The sequence below is a fragment of the Castor canadensis genome, chromosome 11, assembly GCF_047511655.1.
Source record: "Castor canadensis chromosome 11, mCasCan1.hap1v2, whole genome shotgun sequence".
Lineage (NCBI taxonomy): Eukaryota > Metazoa > Chordata > Mammalia > Rodentia > Castoridae > Castor > Castor canadensis.
Window position 1 is genome coordinate 81,268,028 of NC_133396.1, and position 18,556 is coordinate 81,286,583.

Sequence of the window (18,556 nt, forward strand, 5' to 3'; positions counted from 1 at the left end):
AGATAACGAAACCTGGGCCCAAAGAGTCTGATGGTCCACCTGAGGCAGTATCAGACAGGTCTCCTAACTTTCTTACTGCCCTGGTGGTCCTCTCTAGGGAATTACACAAACGCAGTACTTGGGTTAAAAATATGAAATCAAGGAATTCTGTTCACTTTTCCAAACCCGCTAAGGGAGCTAGAGAGGTAGGCCCGTCCACGCGTTGGGAACCAGATCCCTTTCCAGCTGGGGTTCCCCTGGCTCCTGCTTCCCGCAGTCCCTATCAAACTTAGAGGTAGAGGGAGGAAAAGAAGGGCTACGAGGGTCTCACAACAAAGGGCAAAAGCGGGTTCTGCGGTTCTGGGTTTCCCTAGGGGGTAAAGGCAGCACCGGCAGGCGGGTGGCGGAGGCTCCCCTTCCAGGCCAGCCTAGGCCAGGCCGGGTCCCTCCGCGCGCAGCCAGCGGCCCACCGTCTCGTCCCCGCCCCTCCCCCGGCCCTTTCTCTTTCTTTCTCGCCGGCTCTCTCGCCACAGCGGGCGGTGCCAGCGAGGCGCTGCGCCCAATGGCCGCGGGGCCCCGGCGCGCATCAGCAGATGGGCTCGGGCTCCCGGCCGCCAAGAGCCAATCAACGCGCCGGGGGGCGGCCCCGGGGCCGCAGATAAAGAGTGCCGAGCAGCGGGCAGCCCCGCAGAGCCGAGAATGAGAGGCGAAGGGAGCGTTTGAGCGGCACCTCGACCTCGTCTCCACTGTCCTCACCTCGCTCTCGCCGCCCGTCTGCTCTCCGCCCAGGTAAGCGCGCGGCCGGCCCCGGGATGCCCGGGCGGTGTGCGCCACCCGCGATCCCCGTCACTGCCCGCCGCTTCCCTTCTGTCTCTTGCTGTGCGCTCCGGCCTCCCTTCCCAGTGTCCCCACAATCGTGCTTCCCTCGTGTGTCGGCCGCCTGCTGCTTGGGGCCGAGTGGCTTGGCGAAGGTGGGGTGCGCCCTTGGCCAGGCTCAGAGAAGGGCGGGGGAAGGGTTGTTTTGATCTTGAGCTACTTTTGCGACCCGAGGCACCGCCCCCCGGAAGCCGGCGCCCAGGGGTGGCAAGTGCGCAAAGGACCAAGTGGCCTTGTAGTCCCCTGCTGGAGCGCACGCCTGGCTCTGGGTGGGCGCAGGCGCCTTGCTCGCTTCCTCCGCGATGGCGCGTTTTGGGGACTCGCCATGGTACCCGTGGTCTAAGAGGCGGGTAGCCACCTTGAAAGTACTCAGCTAGGCCGGCTCCTGCCTCGGGGTCCCCCGGCCCCTTCCAGTGTGACGGAACAATGGAGAGCCCGGCGGTGGCCTGGCCAGGGCGCCGCAGTGGAGAGGGGAGGTCCGGCCCGGCAGAGGCAGCAGCTGCGTGCGGACCTTCCCGCAGGTTCCCCACTTCCCCTACCCGTCCTCTGCCCTCGCTGGGCATGGCACCCTGGGGGAGGCCCTGAGGTCAACGCGGGCGCGAGGGACGAAGCGCCGACTTTCAGGACATTTCAGTGGGAAAGGGCTGCTCTCAAAGTGGATTATCCCAACTCCTCCGGGGGCGGGAAGCGGGGCTCCTCCCCCAGCAGTCGTAGATCCGCGAAGAAAACATCAGCTGAAGATGAAGACAAGGATTCACGGTCCTCCGAATCCCCCTCCCACTGCTTTGGCTTCGTCGCCTACTCTGTGAACTCGAGAGTCAAGGGTAAAGGCTTGAACCAACAAACGTCTACCTATTCCAGCGTCTCCCGGTCCGACCGCTCTGGGTCCCCCACTCCATCGCCCTCGCCTTCGCCCTCGCCCTCGCCCAGAAAACAACGGTGCTTAGAGCAGCAAGAGAACGAGACCACCGAGAGTGAGGAGAAACGCGAACACAGCTGTAAAAAGAAGAGGGCTAAACAGGGCAACCCCACTATCTTTGACCAAAAGTGGCTGGGGTGAGTGAGCCGACAGGGAGGAGGACCCGGGCGCTGGTGGCAGCACACAGTGCCAAAAATTTTAGGACCCATTCCCTACACATGAACTTGGCACCATGGGGTCCGAGTTGATACAGTCAGTACACTAGGCTGCTGGCATCCAGCTGGTCTTGAGGGAAAGTATGATTTGACTTTGGTGGTGTAATAGGTTGGAAACTGGTGGTAGCCTTCAGAGGGAGCTGAAGGGGTCTGGAATTAGAGTCCTGGCCCCTAGGGATGGGAGGTGGGATTTCACACCAGGTCTTCTAGACCCTGAAGGCAAAGGTGTTGCCTTCTCTGATAGGACTTGTCAGGCAAGGTTGTTCTGTTCCCCAAGGGGAAGGGTGAGGCTGTTGGAGAAGCTGTTGTTTTCAGCTGGGCAAACATGGATGGTTGCCCGTAGAAACTTTGCCACTGTACTTCAGAAAGTTGCCCAAGTCATTGGAGGAGAACAATATGTTCCCTCTCCAGCCGCCCTGGGCCAGGAGGGAGGGGAAACATTTTCTCTTGTGTTGAGGCTGGTTTTGTGACTTCAGCTTCTCTTTTCAGAGATTTCATGGCAGTGACTTGCAGTCTGTAGCATGTCTTAGAGCCTTTGAAATCCCATGCATTTTTTTAATTAGAAGTAGGAATTGTGTACTTGAAAAGGTTATTTAATGGAATGACCAGATACTATGTTCACACCCAAATCTCAAGTCTATCTTTTGAAGTAAGAACTTTCCATCATCACACCAATGAAAATTACACAGCATGTGCTTTTGAATCTGATTTGTATCAGCTATTTTCACCATCTGGGTGATAGGGCAGGTCTTACTTCTTTCAGGAAGCTGTCAGCCTTGTTTCATCTACAAATCTGAATATGGGGAGGGTTTTGAGGGAGAGGGGAAGTCTCCTTTCAGAGCACAGCTAGAATCCAAGGCAAAGGGAAGACTCAGCAGAAGCCACAGCCAAGTCTTTCTGTGGCTGGATTACACTTGTAACAAGAGAGGGCGAACTTTATTACTGAGCTTTTCATTATTTTTTTGTTCCCACCGACTAGCTTATTATTTCAAAAGATTCCCCTACCTTAGCTACATCAAGGGAATAAATCTTGGCCTAATTTAATATTTTAAACCCTCTGAAGGCAGAGGGAATAAATGTACCTTTAGATGTGTTGATTTCTCACCTCCCCCCAACTTCTTTTTTTTTTTTTTTTTTTTGGTGATACCGAGGATTGAACCCAGGGCCAGCTTCTGCTTGCTGTTCTATCTCTTGAGCCATACTCCTAGCCCTATTTTATTTGTTTTGAGCTCTATGAAACTAAGAGACAGCCAGAAGAAACTCCCAAGTCATATCTTTTCCCTGTATAAATTGCTCTTTGAAATCAACACCTCAGAATTCCACTAGTCTTTATTTTGTTTTTGCCTGGGTTGGTTTTGAACTCTCATCCTCCTGCCTCTGCCTTCAGAACAATTGAGATCACAGGCATGAACCACCTTGCCTGACTTCACGCTTCATAACTTTGTGATTCAGTTGTTTAAGCCTTCCTCTGCATCGGATCAGTTTGGAGCGGGTGTTGATGATAGTACTTTTTCTCTCTCCAGAGCTCCTTCCACCATGGCCACCTCAGCAAGTTCCCATTTGAACAAGGGCATCAAGCAGATGTATATGTCCCTGCCGCAGGGAGAGAAAGTTCAAGCCATGTACATCTGGATTGATGGAACTGGAGAAGGACTGCGTTGTAAGACCCGCACCCTGGACTGTGAGCCCAAGTGTGTAGAAGGTGAGATGGGCAGGAGTGGGGTAGGGGCAGTCTGGGGCTCTGCAGTAGCCTTGGACCAACACTGAACCACTAGATTTGACCTTTGTTCTGTTTGCAGAGCTTTTCTAAGGCAGGGCTTTTCAGACTTCAGTCAACATTAAGCCTCAAAGCATAGCAACAATGGAACCATTTATTTAAATGGAGTCTTGTATGTAAGCCAAATATATTGAAGAAAAACATGGAGTCTGGTTTGTGGAGAGTAGGGGGCTGGCATCTTGCTGACTTGGCCCTCTGTGCTTAACTAAGATTCCCCTCAGGAACCCAGTTTAAAAGAACTGCTCTAACTTGAATATGCTGTCTCGTTCATAGACTCCTGAGTACTGTGTCCAGCACCATTCTTGATGCAAAGCAAGCACATGTTCTAAAGTGGCTTATAAATAGGATTGACCATTCATTAGTTTTTAGTTGGGACTGCAATGATCTGGTACATACCCTTCCAGGAGCTACTATTATAATTATGACCTTCAGTTTTTAGCCTAGAACAAGCCATAGCCATCCTCCTGAGAAGGGGGTCAGGGGGAAAAAAATGGTCACCTTTACCTACTTTAGAATAGCTTACTCTTCTGATAATGTTTACATTTGAGTGAATGAATGGCTATAATATAGAATCTATATTGTGCACTTGTTACGTGGCTGGTATTGAACAGCTGCTGGGGATACATGGTAAGAGTTTGGCTCCTGCTTTCTGAGAACTGATAGTCAACTAGAGAGACAAAGAAACTAGCTTCTAAAGCAGAGGGGAAAGTGAATAAATAGTTTGGAGGTATCTGTTGCCTCATATATAAGGACAAAACTTGAACTTGTAGGAGATGAAGAAAGCAACAATGGCTAGTGAAACAATCAGAATCTTTCCCCAACTTAGTATTTTAAATGACTGATTGGTAGTGATATCAGAGTCATTTAGAGAGACAAAGTCTGTCCTTCATGGTTCTTGTGACTGTTAAGTCCTTTTAAGGAGTGATGCCATGGTCTTAATTGGAACTCAGATTAAGTTATATAATGATGGTGGCATTTATGCCTCACTTTCTGGGAAAGACACAGTAGATCTTTTGAGATGGAAAGGTGGATAAGGGCTTGGCTGTTTGTATTCTTACCTGGAGAACTGCTGTAAATTTAATTTTCCCTCCTTTTTTGCCCCAGAGTTACCTGAGTGGAACTTTGATGGTTCCAGCACTTACCAATCTGAGGGCTCCAACAGCGACATGTATCTTGTTCCTGCTGCCATGTTTCGGGACCCGTTCCGCAAGGATCCCAACAAGCTGGTGTTGTGTGAAGTATTCAAGTATAACCGAAAGCCTGCAGGTGTGTGTAGGATTGGTATGGATGCCTTCACCTGAGTACATGAAGTAATTCTGTACTAGAAAAGGGAAATGACATCCTAAAGGCAGTATTGGAAAGGCTACACTGTCACAGAACTGTCTTTAAGTATCTGTGGGATTGGGTATCTATTTCTCCACCCTGAATTTTCTCTTTGAAAAAAGGTTGTGTGGTCATCCTTCCATGGTCCTTTTTATTGGTCACGTAAAATGGCAGGCCTCAGTGATAGCCCTCAAGCCTGCCCCCATAGGTTTTAAGAACCTGTGTCCTAGAGTCAGTGGGTTTGAGTCCTCTTGTTACCAATGAACTTAAGTAGATTATCTCTTCTACTTCCATTTTCAAATGGAGGAAATTAATAAAACCCATCTCAAAGTCATTTAGACGATTAAATGAGTTAATATGGGCAAACCATTTCGAAACAATTGTACTCAAATGTTGGTTGCCGTTTCACTCCAGACAGCTTGTTTTGTCTGTCCATACACTGATGAAAATAGGAGCATCTTGGTTCACTGATATTAATGTGTTTACCCTGAGCTTTGCTGTAATTGCTTCTTTGAGGGTTTTTTGGTTTTTGTGGTTTTTTTTCCTCCTCAGTATTGGGGTTTAAACTCAGGACTGCATGCTTGCAAAGCAGACCCTCTAGTGCTTGAGCCACACCTCCAGTCCATTTTGCTGTGGGTATTTTGGAGATGGGGTCTTGAACTATTTGCCTGGGCTGGCTCAGCCTCCTACACAGCTAGGATTATGGGCATGTTCCAGCAACCCAGTGGCTAGCTTCTAAGACTGAGAGGAAGTCTCACTTCTGTGAAGCCTCTGGCTGCATGGCCAGGGAGACATAATGGTTCTTGGACTGTCATTGCCTTTGCTTTGAGAAACAATGTTGTTGGGAAGGGGCTGGACCTTGAAGCTAAGAAACCCTAAATTTCCTGGCTCTGCTGATTGCCCTGTAACCTGGGCGAGTCATCTAACATCTCTGAACTTCATAAAAATGAAGACTTCTAATATCTCTGGAGTTCTCAGGAAGACTCAGTTGAGTGGCTTTACTTTTAAATTGTTCTCAGTTGAGCTCATCTTACTTGTTTTTCTTTTGCTACAGCAAATACTATATAACTTAGCACTTAAACTCACCTGGAATGTAAGCCTCTTAATGGACAAATTATTCTCAATAAAAATTACAGCTTTGGCTTTAAGTGCCTGCGATGCCAGGGAGTAAGTTTGACAACTAGAAGCAGCTGTCTTGTGAATAGAGGGTTTAAGTGCCTGGCATTTGGTACTGGGAAGATGGCCAGCTTGTAGATAGGTGAACACTTTTGCTCTGCTCTAAGTCCATTCCCATGTGACTTAATTGTGACTGAGTTTAATTGTAACACCTCTTTCAGAGGTGTCCATGCAACTGTACAATTACAGCTTTTCCTATTTTCTTGACTTAGTGATAGGACACAAAGATTTGCCCTTAGGCCAGTTCAGACTATAATAAGCCCCTCAGATGTGTATAGAGTCTGAGGACTGTTGCCTTAGTAGCATCCAGATTCAGTGTATGTGTTCCTATACATCCCTAATGGCACATGGACTCTTTTTTCTAGAGACCAACTTAAGACACACCTGTAAACGGATAATGGACATGGTGAGCAACCAGCACCCTTGGTTTGGAATGGAGCAAGAATATACTCTCATGGGCACAGATGGGCACCCTTTTGGTTGGCCTTCCAACGGCTTCCCTGGGCCCCAAGGTAAGTCTCCTTGGGTGACCCTGTTCTTCCCTTGAGTGCTTACTATCCAGAGAAGCTCCTCTCTCCAGAGATGGGAGCAACTCCTGGATGAAAAAGCTGAGACTGGCTGAAAATAATGGTAAAGACATACATCCCTCACGTTACCCAAATCCAGAGGTGGATTTAAATGTATGAAATGAGAGAAAGGATTGGGGTGGGGAGGAGACCTGTGATTCCACTGAGATTGTGATATGAGGAGCTCCTGATTTCTCTCTCCCCTCCTCCCACCCCTATCCCACAGAGATAGTGACTCAGAAGAACAAGTGTTAAGGACTGATTTCTGACTTTGGGATTTTCTGGATTATGTGATTCTTTACCACTTTTCTCTTGCTACCTCTGCAGGTCCATATTACTGTGGTGTGGGAGCAGACAGAGCCTATGGTAGGGATATTGTGGAGGCTCATTACCGGGCCTGCTTGTATGCCGGAATCAAGATTACTGGAACAAATGCGGAAGTCATGCCTGCCCAGGTAAATGGCTCTACTCCATCACCTTCCTCCCCTTTATGAAGACTGCAGACTACATAGGCAGATGGTGACTTAGACAGACAGGGCAGCCCATGCACTACTCACGAACCCAAAACTTGAGAGCGGGTTGGAATAAAGGTGAGAAGAGAGCAGATTTAGGAGGCAAGCAGTTGGCTCTATTTTAAAGATCAACTTTCTTATTCTTTCTAGTGGGAATTCCAAATAGGCCCCTGTGAAGGCATCCGCATGGGAGATCATCTCTGGATGGCTCGCTTCATCTTGCATCGTGTATGTGAAGACTTTGGAGTGATAGCAACCTTTGATCCTAAACCCATTCCTGGGAACTGGAATGGTGCAGGCTGCCATACCAACTTCAGCACCAAGGCTATGCGGGAGGAGAATGGTCTGAAGTGAGTGCCCGTGGACGGGGACTGTCATTACTCTTTGGTGGCAGAAAGGTTGGGAAGAGAGTATCAAGTCTCTTAGTAAATTCTCCTTTGCAAGTGGACTTGAAAGTCTTTGTATCAGAAATGAGTAAGCTAGACCTCTCACGCTATCCATGCCTTAGCTCTTGACACTTGGCTTCAAAATTTTTCTAAATCTACCATTTTGTTCCCGTTTCTGAAGTGCCAAATAATTCTCTAGGGAATAGAGGGGAAAGGTGCTGAATGGATTTACGTATTTAAAGTCTTAATAAGAACTTAGTAACAATATATGTAACGTAATGCTTATGGTGGGAGAAAATCAAGTGGTTGGGGTCTTTTTCATTCAAAATGATTTTTTTTTATTACCATGTTACTGTTGTACTGGGGGTACATTGTGACATTTACAAACAATGATTTGGTTCTGTATGTCAGGCACTGTTCAGAGCACTGGGACACATGGCAAGGCAGTCATGGCCCTCATAGAGATTCTGTTGTTTGAGGACCATATTTTAATGAATTTCCTTTATGGATTCATACCCATTCCTGCCCTTGTAGGGCAGATTTCCTGGTGCCTGGATCAGATTTATCCTTTGTTTCCACCAGGTTCATTGAGGAGGCCATCGAGAAACTGAGCAAACGGCATCAGTACCACATTCGTGCCTATGACCCCAAGGGGGGCCTGGACAATGCCCGGCGCTTAACGGGATTCCATGAAACCTCCAACATCAACGATTTCTCCGCTGGCGTAGCAAACCGTGGCGCCAGCATCCGCATTCCTCGGACTGTCGGCCAGGAGAAGAAGGGTTACTTTGAAGACCGTCGCCCTTCTGCCAATTGCGACCCCTTCGCAGTGACGGAAGCCATCATCCGCACGTGTCTTCTCAACGAGACTGGGGATGAGCCCTTCCAGTACAAGAACTAAGTGAACTTAGACTTCCAGCCATCCAGCCCCTCCCAGTGCTTCGTCCCACACCACCACTTCCCCCTCTCCCAGTTGTCCTGATTGTTCCCATTGTAACTCAAAGGGTAGAATATTAAGGTCTTTTTTATTCCTTATGCCCAGTTAATCTTGCTTTCTTTTGTCAGGGTAAGAGGGTCAAGTTCTTAACACCCAACCTCTCCTGTTTTTCCTGTCACTGAAGCTTTCTAATGTGTTAGTGGGGTGGGGTGGGGGGGGATTGTGAGTGAGTAACCGCTGTTTCCATCTCACCAGGTGTGCTTGTCTACTAGGTGTAGCTATCCACACAGGGTGGATGTGTTTGTGACAGAGGAAAGGGAGAATTTTTTCTTCAGCATAGCTGAAAGGGGAGGCCTGACTGGTTAGGTTAGGATTTCCCCTCTTGGTGGAAAGCTTTCTTGAGGTATAACCAACTTTGTATTAGAAGTGGAAGTTAGGCGAGGAAGGGGAGGGATTGGGGATCAAGGAGGAAACCCTGGATCTGTTGCTTTGGGTTTTCCCTTGCTTGGGACCACATCCCCTCCTGTGAATATAAAGCTCAGAGTATAAACTGATGGATGTCCCTACCTTAAAAGAAGAAAAAGTTCTAATCACTTGGTCCTCCATTTATAACACAAAGCATAGTAGTATTTTTATATTTAAATATAAAAACAAAAAAATTATACATATATATATATGGGTTTGTGGATATGTGTGTTTCTGAAGGAGAAAACCATCCTGGTCGCTGGGTGCCAAATTTGAGTTTGGTTTAGAAATAAGGAGCTCCTTTTGAGTAAGGGTTAGGGGAAGATGTAGTACTGGAGAGGTTGGTTTGGGGGAGGGGGACCTTAGTCCTTCATTTACCACTTGGGAGTTTCCCTGCCCACTTTTCTGCAGATGTCAACACTGGACAATTAACAGATGTATGCACATCGTTAGCTGTCACCTGAGCCTAAGACTAGGTTTAAAAGACACACATACTCGTCCACACATGGGTTTAAAAGTATGAGTTGGCTGGTCAACTTAAACATTGTTACTGACAAGGGGACACTGGAGTTATTTTCTGGTGGGACTAGCATGTCATTAAAGCAGGCCTTTTTAGTATATTAAATTTTTTTTTTTAAGTAAAACATGTTTAGATTTTAATCTGTAGGGTTTCTAAGTCTAATTTTACAGAATTGTCTATTTCAACTGTTTCCTCCTACTCCACTCTTAGAAGTGTTGGGGACAGAGCTGGAGTTAAAACACTTGTAATTTAGTATACTAGTGTCTTTTTTCCCAGTTAAGAATATTCCTTTCTTTGTTAAGATTCCCAAGGAGTTATTTTTTTCTTTTATAATAAACACACCCCACTTTCATCCCTACATTTCCGCTGCTGTTCTCTGGTTGTTTTTGTGCTGGTTGCAGCAGCCGTCTGTGGTTTTCTCTTGCCATGACGATTTCTAATTGCCATGTACAGTATGTTCAAAGTTACGTAACTCCTCATTGTAAACAGACTGTAGCTGCCCAGAGCAGCACTTATAAATCAAGCTAACATTTACAAGATCTCTTCTGACTTGTTTCTTTGTGGTATTGTAAAAAACCTATGGGCCATTTCTTTATTTCCTACCAAAAGTGGGGGAATGTTTTGTGTTGTTCAGAGGCAAAATAAGCTCAGGTTTATCTGTTCTAGGGTCACATTGCTGACCAGCTTCTTTCTGTACCTCTAACTTTGGGGATTTGGGATTCCAGGGGTGAAGTTTTTTCACCTGGACTGTAGATCACACGCTTTTGGCATTTCCTATTCTAGAGTTGTGTGACACATATGACCCCCTTCCTGCACTTCAGAGTTTGGTTCCAGCAGTCTTAGTCCTCACTTAATTTTATAACAGCTCAATATATTTAATGTGGGATTAACTGGGTTTTACTATCTCTAGTGTTCCTGAGTTCTTTCTCTGCCCAGCTGCCAGTGATTCATCTAAATGGCAAACATTGATCTTGTTGCTACCCAGGTTGAAGCCTTCCAAGGTTGGCTGTGTCTTGGGCATATGCTCTTCCTTGGATATTGTGTCACCCTAAGGCCAGTGGGACTGCTAGTGATTCTCCCAAAACCTCCATTTTTTGTTTGAAATGGGGTCTCATGATGTTCCCCAGGCTGGTCTCAAACAACTCTACTCAAGTGAGCCTCCTGCTTTGGCCTCCTGAGTAGCAGTGGCTACAAATGTGGGCCACCAAGCCTGCCTCCCAAAGCTCCATGTTGACTACTCTGTGCCCTTGTTCTTGGTCCCTGGAAGTTCTCCCACTTACCCTGGCCCAGTACTATTTTAGTGCATTCCACACTAGGCTGAGTAAAAGCTCCCTTCTGTTCCATGTGCCATTCAGATGTTACTAATATTGTGGGCAATACTGATTGCTTTAAGAAATGGTATGTATTACCAGTTGTCTGGAGTCTTATAGTAGTTATTAAACATGGCTTTTGGTTTTTTTGTGGTACTGGGGTTTGAACTCAGGGCCTTCACCCTGATCCACTCCAGCAGTCCTTTTTTGTGATGGGTTTTTTTGAGATAGGGTCTCCCAGAACTATTTGCCTGGGCTGGCTTCGAACCACAATCCTGATCTCTGCCTCCTGAGTAGCTAGGATTACAAATGTGAGCCACAGGTGCCCAGCAAGATGACAGTGTTTTGGGTTTTTTTTTTAATGTTTAAGCAACCTGGCTCTAGCACCAAGTCCAATGCTGCTGCTGCTTTTTTTTTATCGTTTTTACATTCACTCACATGTGCATACATTGTTTAGGCCATGCCCTCCTCCCCGCCGAACACACGGTCTTCTTTAGGCAAATGTATCTCGTGTTCTAGTCTTATAAAGTGGTTTGCTGAGCAGGATTCCAGTTTGCACCTGTTGCTCCCATTTAAGTCTGCCCTCTTCCACCCTCAAATTTAACTGCTTTATGATGTTAAAATTAATGTAGCTATTCTAAGTCTCTACTTTCCTCTCCCTAGCTGAAGTGGGCTTCTCTTTACTGGGTCACTCTCATAGGTAGACCTGAGCACTTTGGCTGTTTGTCCATTGTACCAATTCTCTGATAAGGATCACATGAAAAGGAATTCTAAATTAATAGGATCAGGATTTAGGTGGAAACAACCAGCATTATTTCCTTCTTTGCCCTCTCACCTAGAATTAGTTTTGACCTACAAGTCATAGTGCAATCCTCTTGTATTTCTAAGGTGTTTTTTATAGCTCATTTAACAGACACTGGGTTACATGATAACTTTATCAGTGATCAATTAATAAACAATGAAGGAGTAGATTAAACAATGATACAATGAAGTAGATTAAACAATGATGACCAAGCCTTCAGCCTTAAAAGACACAGAGGCCAATATTCACCAAAGATTCTCCATGAGAATTTCCTTAATACCATCCTGCCATTTCCTGGGTAAGAGCTAAATGGCAGCACAAGCTAATAGAGGATTCCATAGGGTTCCTTCGATGGGTGCTGTCTAGATCATTTTAAAAGCATGAGCTACTGGGCACTGGTGGCTCAAGCCTATAGTCCTAACTACTTGGGAGGCAGAGATCAGGAAGATCATAGATCCAGGCCAGCCTTGGCAAATAATCCATGAGACCCCCCATCTCCAAAAGATAACCAGAGCAAAATGGACTGGAGGCATGACTCAAGCAGTAGTGTGCCTGCTTTGCAAGCATGAAGCCCTGAGTTCAAACCCTGGTCCCAACCCCATCACCCCATCCCCCAAAAAAGTGTGAGCTGTATTGCTAGGTAGGACAGTGCTGGTATACTAGTGGCTAAAAGGAGTTCCTGAATCAATGCTTTGTGTTGGGGCTCCAAATAGCTCACCCAAAACCTCACAAGATAACTCCAGCTACCGCTTGACCATTACACCAATAAAGTGTAAAGTCTAGATAGCGGCCTGTTATCCCGAAGAGCAGATGTCCCAACACTCAACAAGACTTTGCAGTTATAAACATCATGAAAGCAGGCATCTTGCTTTCCTTGCTCACTGCTGCATCCCCAGGCCTGTCATGTTGTCTGCAGTACTTATTTAATGAGTTATTTTTAAGCACCAGTTTTGGCTGTTTTAACTCCAGCCATGGCACTGAGGAGATGTTCTGTTTTATTGAGCTTAAAGAATCAAGCATGTTGATTTGTTTTCACTACAAATGCTATGGACCAACTAAAGCCTTTGTAAGTGTGAGTTGTGGAGAATAACTTTTGCTCTTAATTCTGGTTGAAATCAGACTGCCAAAAGCTTCATGCCACTTTAAAACTTGTAACTAATAAAGTAGCAATTCATTGTATAATTTTAAAGCTTAAAATTGCAACTGTAAACAAAGTGAGTGGATTAGAATCTTCCCTTTTTTTTTTCTCATTTTTCTTTTATTATTCATATGTGCATACAAGGCTTGGTTTATTTCTCCCCCCTGCCCCCACCCCCTCCCTTACCACCCACTCCACCCCCTCCCGCTCCCCCCCTCAATACCCAGCAGAAACTATTTTGCCCTTATCTCTAATTTTGTTGTAGAGAGAGTATAAGCAATAATAGGAAGGAACAAGGGGTTTTGCTGGTTGAGATAAAGATAGCTATACAGGGCATTGACTCACATTGATTTCCTGTGCGTGGGTGTTACCTTCTAGGTTAATTCTTTTTGATCTAACCTTTTCTCTAGTACCTGGTCCCCTTTTCCTATTGGCCTCAGTTGCTTTAAGGTATCTGCTTTAGTTTCTCTGCATTAAGGGCAACAAATGCTAGCTAGTTTTTTAGGTGTCTTACCTATCCTCACCCCTCCCTTGTGTGCTCTCGCTTTTATCATGTGCTCATAGTCCAATCCCATTGTTGTGTTTGCCCTTGATCTAATGTCCACATATGAGTAGAATCTTCCCTTTTTATAGCCATTAGCTCAATCACCAACCATAAGCATATAAAATATAAGATGGAAAAAAATTCCTATACTTGATTTCATAGTATGCAGATATATGTACACATATATGGGCAATACAGACATGCCATATTTATGAGAAGATGTAGATTCACACACACATACTGATTCTATGTAGGATTTTTTTTCTCCTAAGAATACAGGAGCTTACCTGTATATACCTTGGAGAAGAAGTCCACAAAAGAATTTGCTGGACTGCCAGGTGCTAGTAGCTCATGCCTATAATCCTAGCTACTTGGGAGGCTGAGATCAGAAGGATCACAGTTCCAGGTCAGCCTGGGGAAAGAGTTTGAGAGACCCCACTTCCAAAATAACCAGAGCAAAATGGACTGGAGGCATGGCTCAAGGGGTAGGGTGCCTGCTTTGCAAATTCAAAATCCTGAGTCTAAACCCCAATCCCAGCCAAAAAAAAAAAAAAAAATTTACTGGGCTGAAAAAGCTGTCATTAGGAATGGGAAGATGAGACATAGAAACTATAATCACTCTTAAACATAAGGTCCTCCTGCCCAGTTCATGGACAAGAGGTTCTCAGGCTCTGTCAGTAGTATGTAGATTCTCTACATGGGTCCCCACTAACAATGTCCCATCTTAAAGGAAGGGAAGTTCCTATTGTTATTCCATGAATTGCTTTCAGTGACGTTGGGCCTCAGTAGGTTACTTGCATTGACTTGAGATGTCAACTGCCCCAGCCAGCTTGGTAGACTCCTATACTACATGGCACAGTCAGCAGCGCCATTGACTTAACTCCACTGGGCATTCAGTCACCAAATCTAAAGTATATGGAAGTCTTTCTGCATTTGCCTTTCAGTAAAGGTTTAGAATAAGTTCTCCCTCTGACTATCATACTGCCCTTTTGACATGTCAGAGGTGTCAAGGTACCTCCAATGAATTAGTAGCTAAAATGTGGATCAAGTAAGCACTATTTTGATGTTTTGGTACAAGCATGAATGAGGAGGTAATGTGAACAGAAATTCTTCTCTTCCTCTTCTTCATGTTCCTCCTCATACAACTAACAGATTCAGGGGCATCACCAAATAGTATGGGACTTCTGGAACTTTTGCTGTGTACATTAGCTGATTATCTTCAAATGATTTTGTGAGCTGCTTTATAACTCTACGCAAATAATCCTCTAAAATGAAGTACAGTATCATACTGTACTTCAGGAGAGGAGAGAAAGTAGGATTGACTGATTGACTGACTGATTTAATAGGTGAATACCTCTCTAGTCTCTGGGAAGGAACTTGTGATGTTAGAGCTAAGTTTAGATAGACAGTTCAGTAAGACAATCCACTGTCTCAGATGTTCCTTTGCAAGAGAGAACTCTTACAAGCTACTATCAGTCTCCTTCCTAAGTAGCTTTAGGATCCAGAAACTGCCATCCAGAAATCCACTGACATTTTTACATAAGTACATTTCTGGCCTAGCACTTAGCTAAACAAATCTTCAATAAATGTTTGTTGAATTTAAATGGCCAGAGAAAAGTCACAAAACAGTACCCCAGTCTAATAGAAGTAGATAACAAGACAGAATGGGGAGAAGAAGGAGAGGGGACAGCTAATTTAACGAGTTGGGTATGAGCTGCCCAATTCTCACAGTTAATCTCAAATTACCCCCTCCAGAAACTCCAGGGAGTTTCCACTCCCTGATCTTAAACTCAGGGCCCTTGGGTATAACCATCCTAATTGCTGTATCTTGGAGGCAGCTGAGCCTTCCAGATTCCTCCCTTCCCTTGGGTGGGGATAGTTGGGAACATACTTAAGACTGTCTATGGCATTAAATGACTCACTTATACAGAAATTGACACCATTCATATAGAATCAGCCTGGGACAAGCTAGGGACATCCCCAAAATTCCTTCCAGACTTAGAATTCTGTGCCATAAACCATTATACCAATGTGAAAACTAAACAGTTGAGTTTGCTACCTTGGTACTTTTCCAATTTATGATCAGTTATTGGGCATCAAGACTCAGTATCTCTTTGGGGAGAAAATTATGAGGCTACCTTTTATATTGTAGTGAGAGGAATATTTAACCATTGAATGCTTTAGTTCGTTTCTTTCAGGGAGATCTGTTTCTAGCTGAGAACTCTGGCTTCATGCACTACAGGAGTCCTCGAGCTGTCTGGAAGTCATTCTCAGGTAGCTTTGCCCATTACTCTACATCCGTGGGTTATATGCCATTGAAAGTATCGTGAGTGTGCTTTCTATTGCCGCCTAATAAATCATCCCCAAAATGTAGCCCCTTAAAATAGCAAGTATTTATTACCTGATACAGTTTCCAAGAATGGGGAAACTGGAAGTGACTTAACTGAGTGGTTCTGCCTTGGGGTTTCTTAGGAGGATGTAGTCGAACTGTGAGGGCTGCAGTCTTGAAGAGTTGACTGGGTTCCATTTCTTGCCACATGGACCTCTCTATGTATAGTTCTGCCCATCACAAGTCTTTCCCCAGAATGAGTGACCAGAAAGAACACAAAATAAGTTCAGTCTACTTAAAAGGAAGGGGTAGGTCCACCTCCACATGGGAGGACTGTTAAAGAGTCTGAGGGTATATCTTTTTACCACAATGGACAGCTTGGCCCTAAGACAATAGTCCAGGTTAAAGTGTTAACCTGGGGAGAGTCTTTTATTTATAGTTTCTCAAAATGATTCCCTTCTTTTAATCCTATGATTCCTTTAATTATGCCTTCTTGCCTGTCAGAGAATGGGATTAATGATTTCTAGTTTATAGCTAGACACGTAGCTGAGTGGTAGGGTGTTTGCCCAGTTTACCCAAGGTCCTGGGTTTGATTTTTGGCATTAAAAGAAAAATTCCAAGCTGATGGCTTACACTGTAGTCCTATCTTCTCAGAAGGCAGAGATCAGGAGAATCAAGATTCAAAGCCAACCAGGGCAAATAGTTCATGAGACCCTACCTTGAAAAAACCCATAACCAAAAAACGGCTGGTGGAGTGGCTCAAGATGTAGGTCCTGAGTTCAAACTCTAGTACCATAAAAAAAGAAAAAAAAATTTCAATTCAACTTCTAGGGAGAGAAAGGTGATTGTTGATTACTTCTTTCCATTCCTCCATCTCCACCCTCAAACATCAGGAGGGTCCTCTAGCAGCTACTCAGCAAACCTGGAGCAGGGAAGAAGATGCAATGTCTACAGGGACATAAACCCTTCAAATGTGTATTAATGCATTAAAGGGAATTCTATTCTGGACTCCTATAGGCCTTCCAAAGCCAGTGGTAATTTTCACATTCACATAAGCCTCACTGCACATAAGCCCTCCCTGAGACATCACTTTCCCATCAAAGACCACTTGATATTGATTACAATCACATTTACAATGGATTGCAGTAGAGAAGTCAGATATACACAACATGACCAATTTCATCCTTTTTCTAGGCCAAGCTTTCTTCAATCCTAAAAAAATGACTTTATGGGTTAGCCCTTCTTCTAGTGCTTGGGAAAGCAAGGTAAGTCCTCAGCAGAAAGAATACAAACCTAGACATTCCAAAATATTTCTAAGTTCTTGCTGCAAGGTTTTCAGGAGGAGTCTCAGGAGGCCTTATTAATAGTTCTGTTGGAATGATCAGATCCAGGCAGGAGCCATGGATATCCCCCCAGGGAACAAGGTTACCATAAGTCATTTCTGGCTGGGTGCTCGTGGCTCACGCCTGTAATCCTAGCTACTTGGGAGGCAGAGATCAGGAGGATTGTGGTTCCAAGCCAGCCTGGGCAAATAGTTCGAGAGATCTTATCTCAAAAATACTCAACACAGAAAAGGGCTGTTGGAGTGGCTCAAGTGGTAGACCCCACAAGTGTGAAGCCCTGAGTTCAAACACCAGTACCATCAAAAAATAAAAAATAAATCACTTCTCAGAACTTGAAAACATTGCTGAGGCCCTACCCTATCATCTAGACAAATTTTGAAAAACCAAGAGACACTTCTAGGGGCTAGTCAATGACGTGGATTGTGCAAAAGTTTTTAGGAAAGATGCTAAGAATTTCAGAGCTGGTGACAGAGGGTAGAAGATTCTTGACCTAGTCTTTATTTAATCACTGAATTTCTCTTTACCACCACCTCATCCTCGCCCTCCCTTGTCTCTCATGTGCTCTTTCTTTGCCCTTTAAAATTGAAGACTTCCTTCAGCTTGGTCTGGGTGAGTCTCAGAGAGATTTTAAGTCTCTCTCTCTTGGATTCTGTAGCTCATCTTCCTTGTAGACAGTCCAGAACATTCTGGAAGTGCCAATCACTGGAGCTTTCTTTTTTTTTTTTCTTTTTTCTTTTATTCATATGTGCATCCAATGTTTGGGTCATTTCTCCCCCCTTCCCCCCGCCTCCTCCCTTACCCCCACCCCCCTTTTTCCCCCCCCACCCCCTCACTACCAGGCAGAAACTATTTTGCCCTTATCTCTAATTTTGTTGAAGAGAGAGTATAAGCAATAATAGGAAGGAACAAGGGTTTTTGCTAGTTGAGATAAGGATAGCTATACAGGGAGTTGACTCACATTGATTTCCTGTACATGTGTGCTACCTTCTAAGTTAATTCTTCTCGAACTAACCTTTTCTCTAGTTCCTGGTCCCCTTCTCTTATTGGCCTCTGTCGCTTTAAGGTATCTGCTTTAGTTTCTCTACGTTGAGGGCAACAAATGCTATCTAGTTTTTTGGGTGTCTTACCTATCCTTACCCCTCCCTGTGTGCTCTCGCTTTATCTTGTGATCAAAGTCCAATCCCCTTGTTGTGATTGCCCTTGATCTAATGTCCGCATATGAGGGAGAATATATGATTTTTGGTCTTTTGGGCCAGGCTAACCTCACTCAGAATGATGTTCTCATCACTGGAGCTTTCTTTTTCCTCTGTGTTTCACCCACCCTGGCATGGCAGACAGCAGGTTGTTTTGCTTTCATAAGCCATGCTATGTAACTAATATCTTGAATAGTGGTACTAAGCCAACTAGAGGTCACAGCATGTGGGGGAGGGGAAGGAGAA

At 45.0% G+C, this 18,556-nt stretch overlaps 1 protein-coding gene across 2 annotated transcripts; it reads left to right on the forward strand.

Moving 5' to 3' along the window:
- The first annotated feature begins 612 nt into the window (after nucleotides 1-612).
- Glul (glutamate-ammonia ligase) lies at nucleotides 613-10,190 on the forward strand. Of its 2 annotated transcripts, XM_020184024.2 has the most exons (8): nucleotides 614-768; nucleotides 1,717-1,911; nucleotides 3,513-3,691; nucleotides 4,871-5,032; nucleotides 6,631-6,777; nucleotides 7,159-7,286; nucleotides 7,494-7,693; nucleotides 8,312-10,190. In XM_020184024.2, exons 3-8 carry the CDS (start codon nucleotides 3,526-3,528, stop codon nucleotides 8,628-8,630), a joined length of 1,122 nt encoding a protein of 373 aa, XP_020039613.1. In that variant the 5' UTR covers nucleotides 614-768; nucleotides 1,717-1,911; nucleotides 3,513-3,525; the 3' UTR covers nucleotides 8,631-10,190. The 2 variants fall into 2 exon arrangements, with proteins under 2 accessions (XP_020039614.1, XP_020039613.1); XM_020184025.2 differs by lacking the exon at nucleotides 1,717-1,911 and having other exon boundaries at nucleotides 613-768.
- The last annotated feature ends 8,366 nt before the right edge of the window (nucleotides 10,191-18,556 follow it).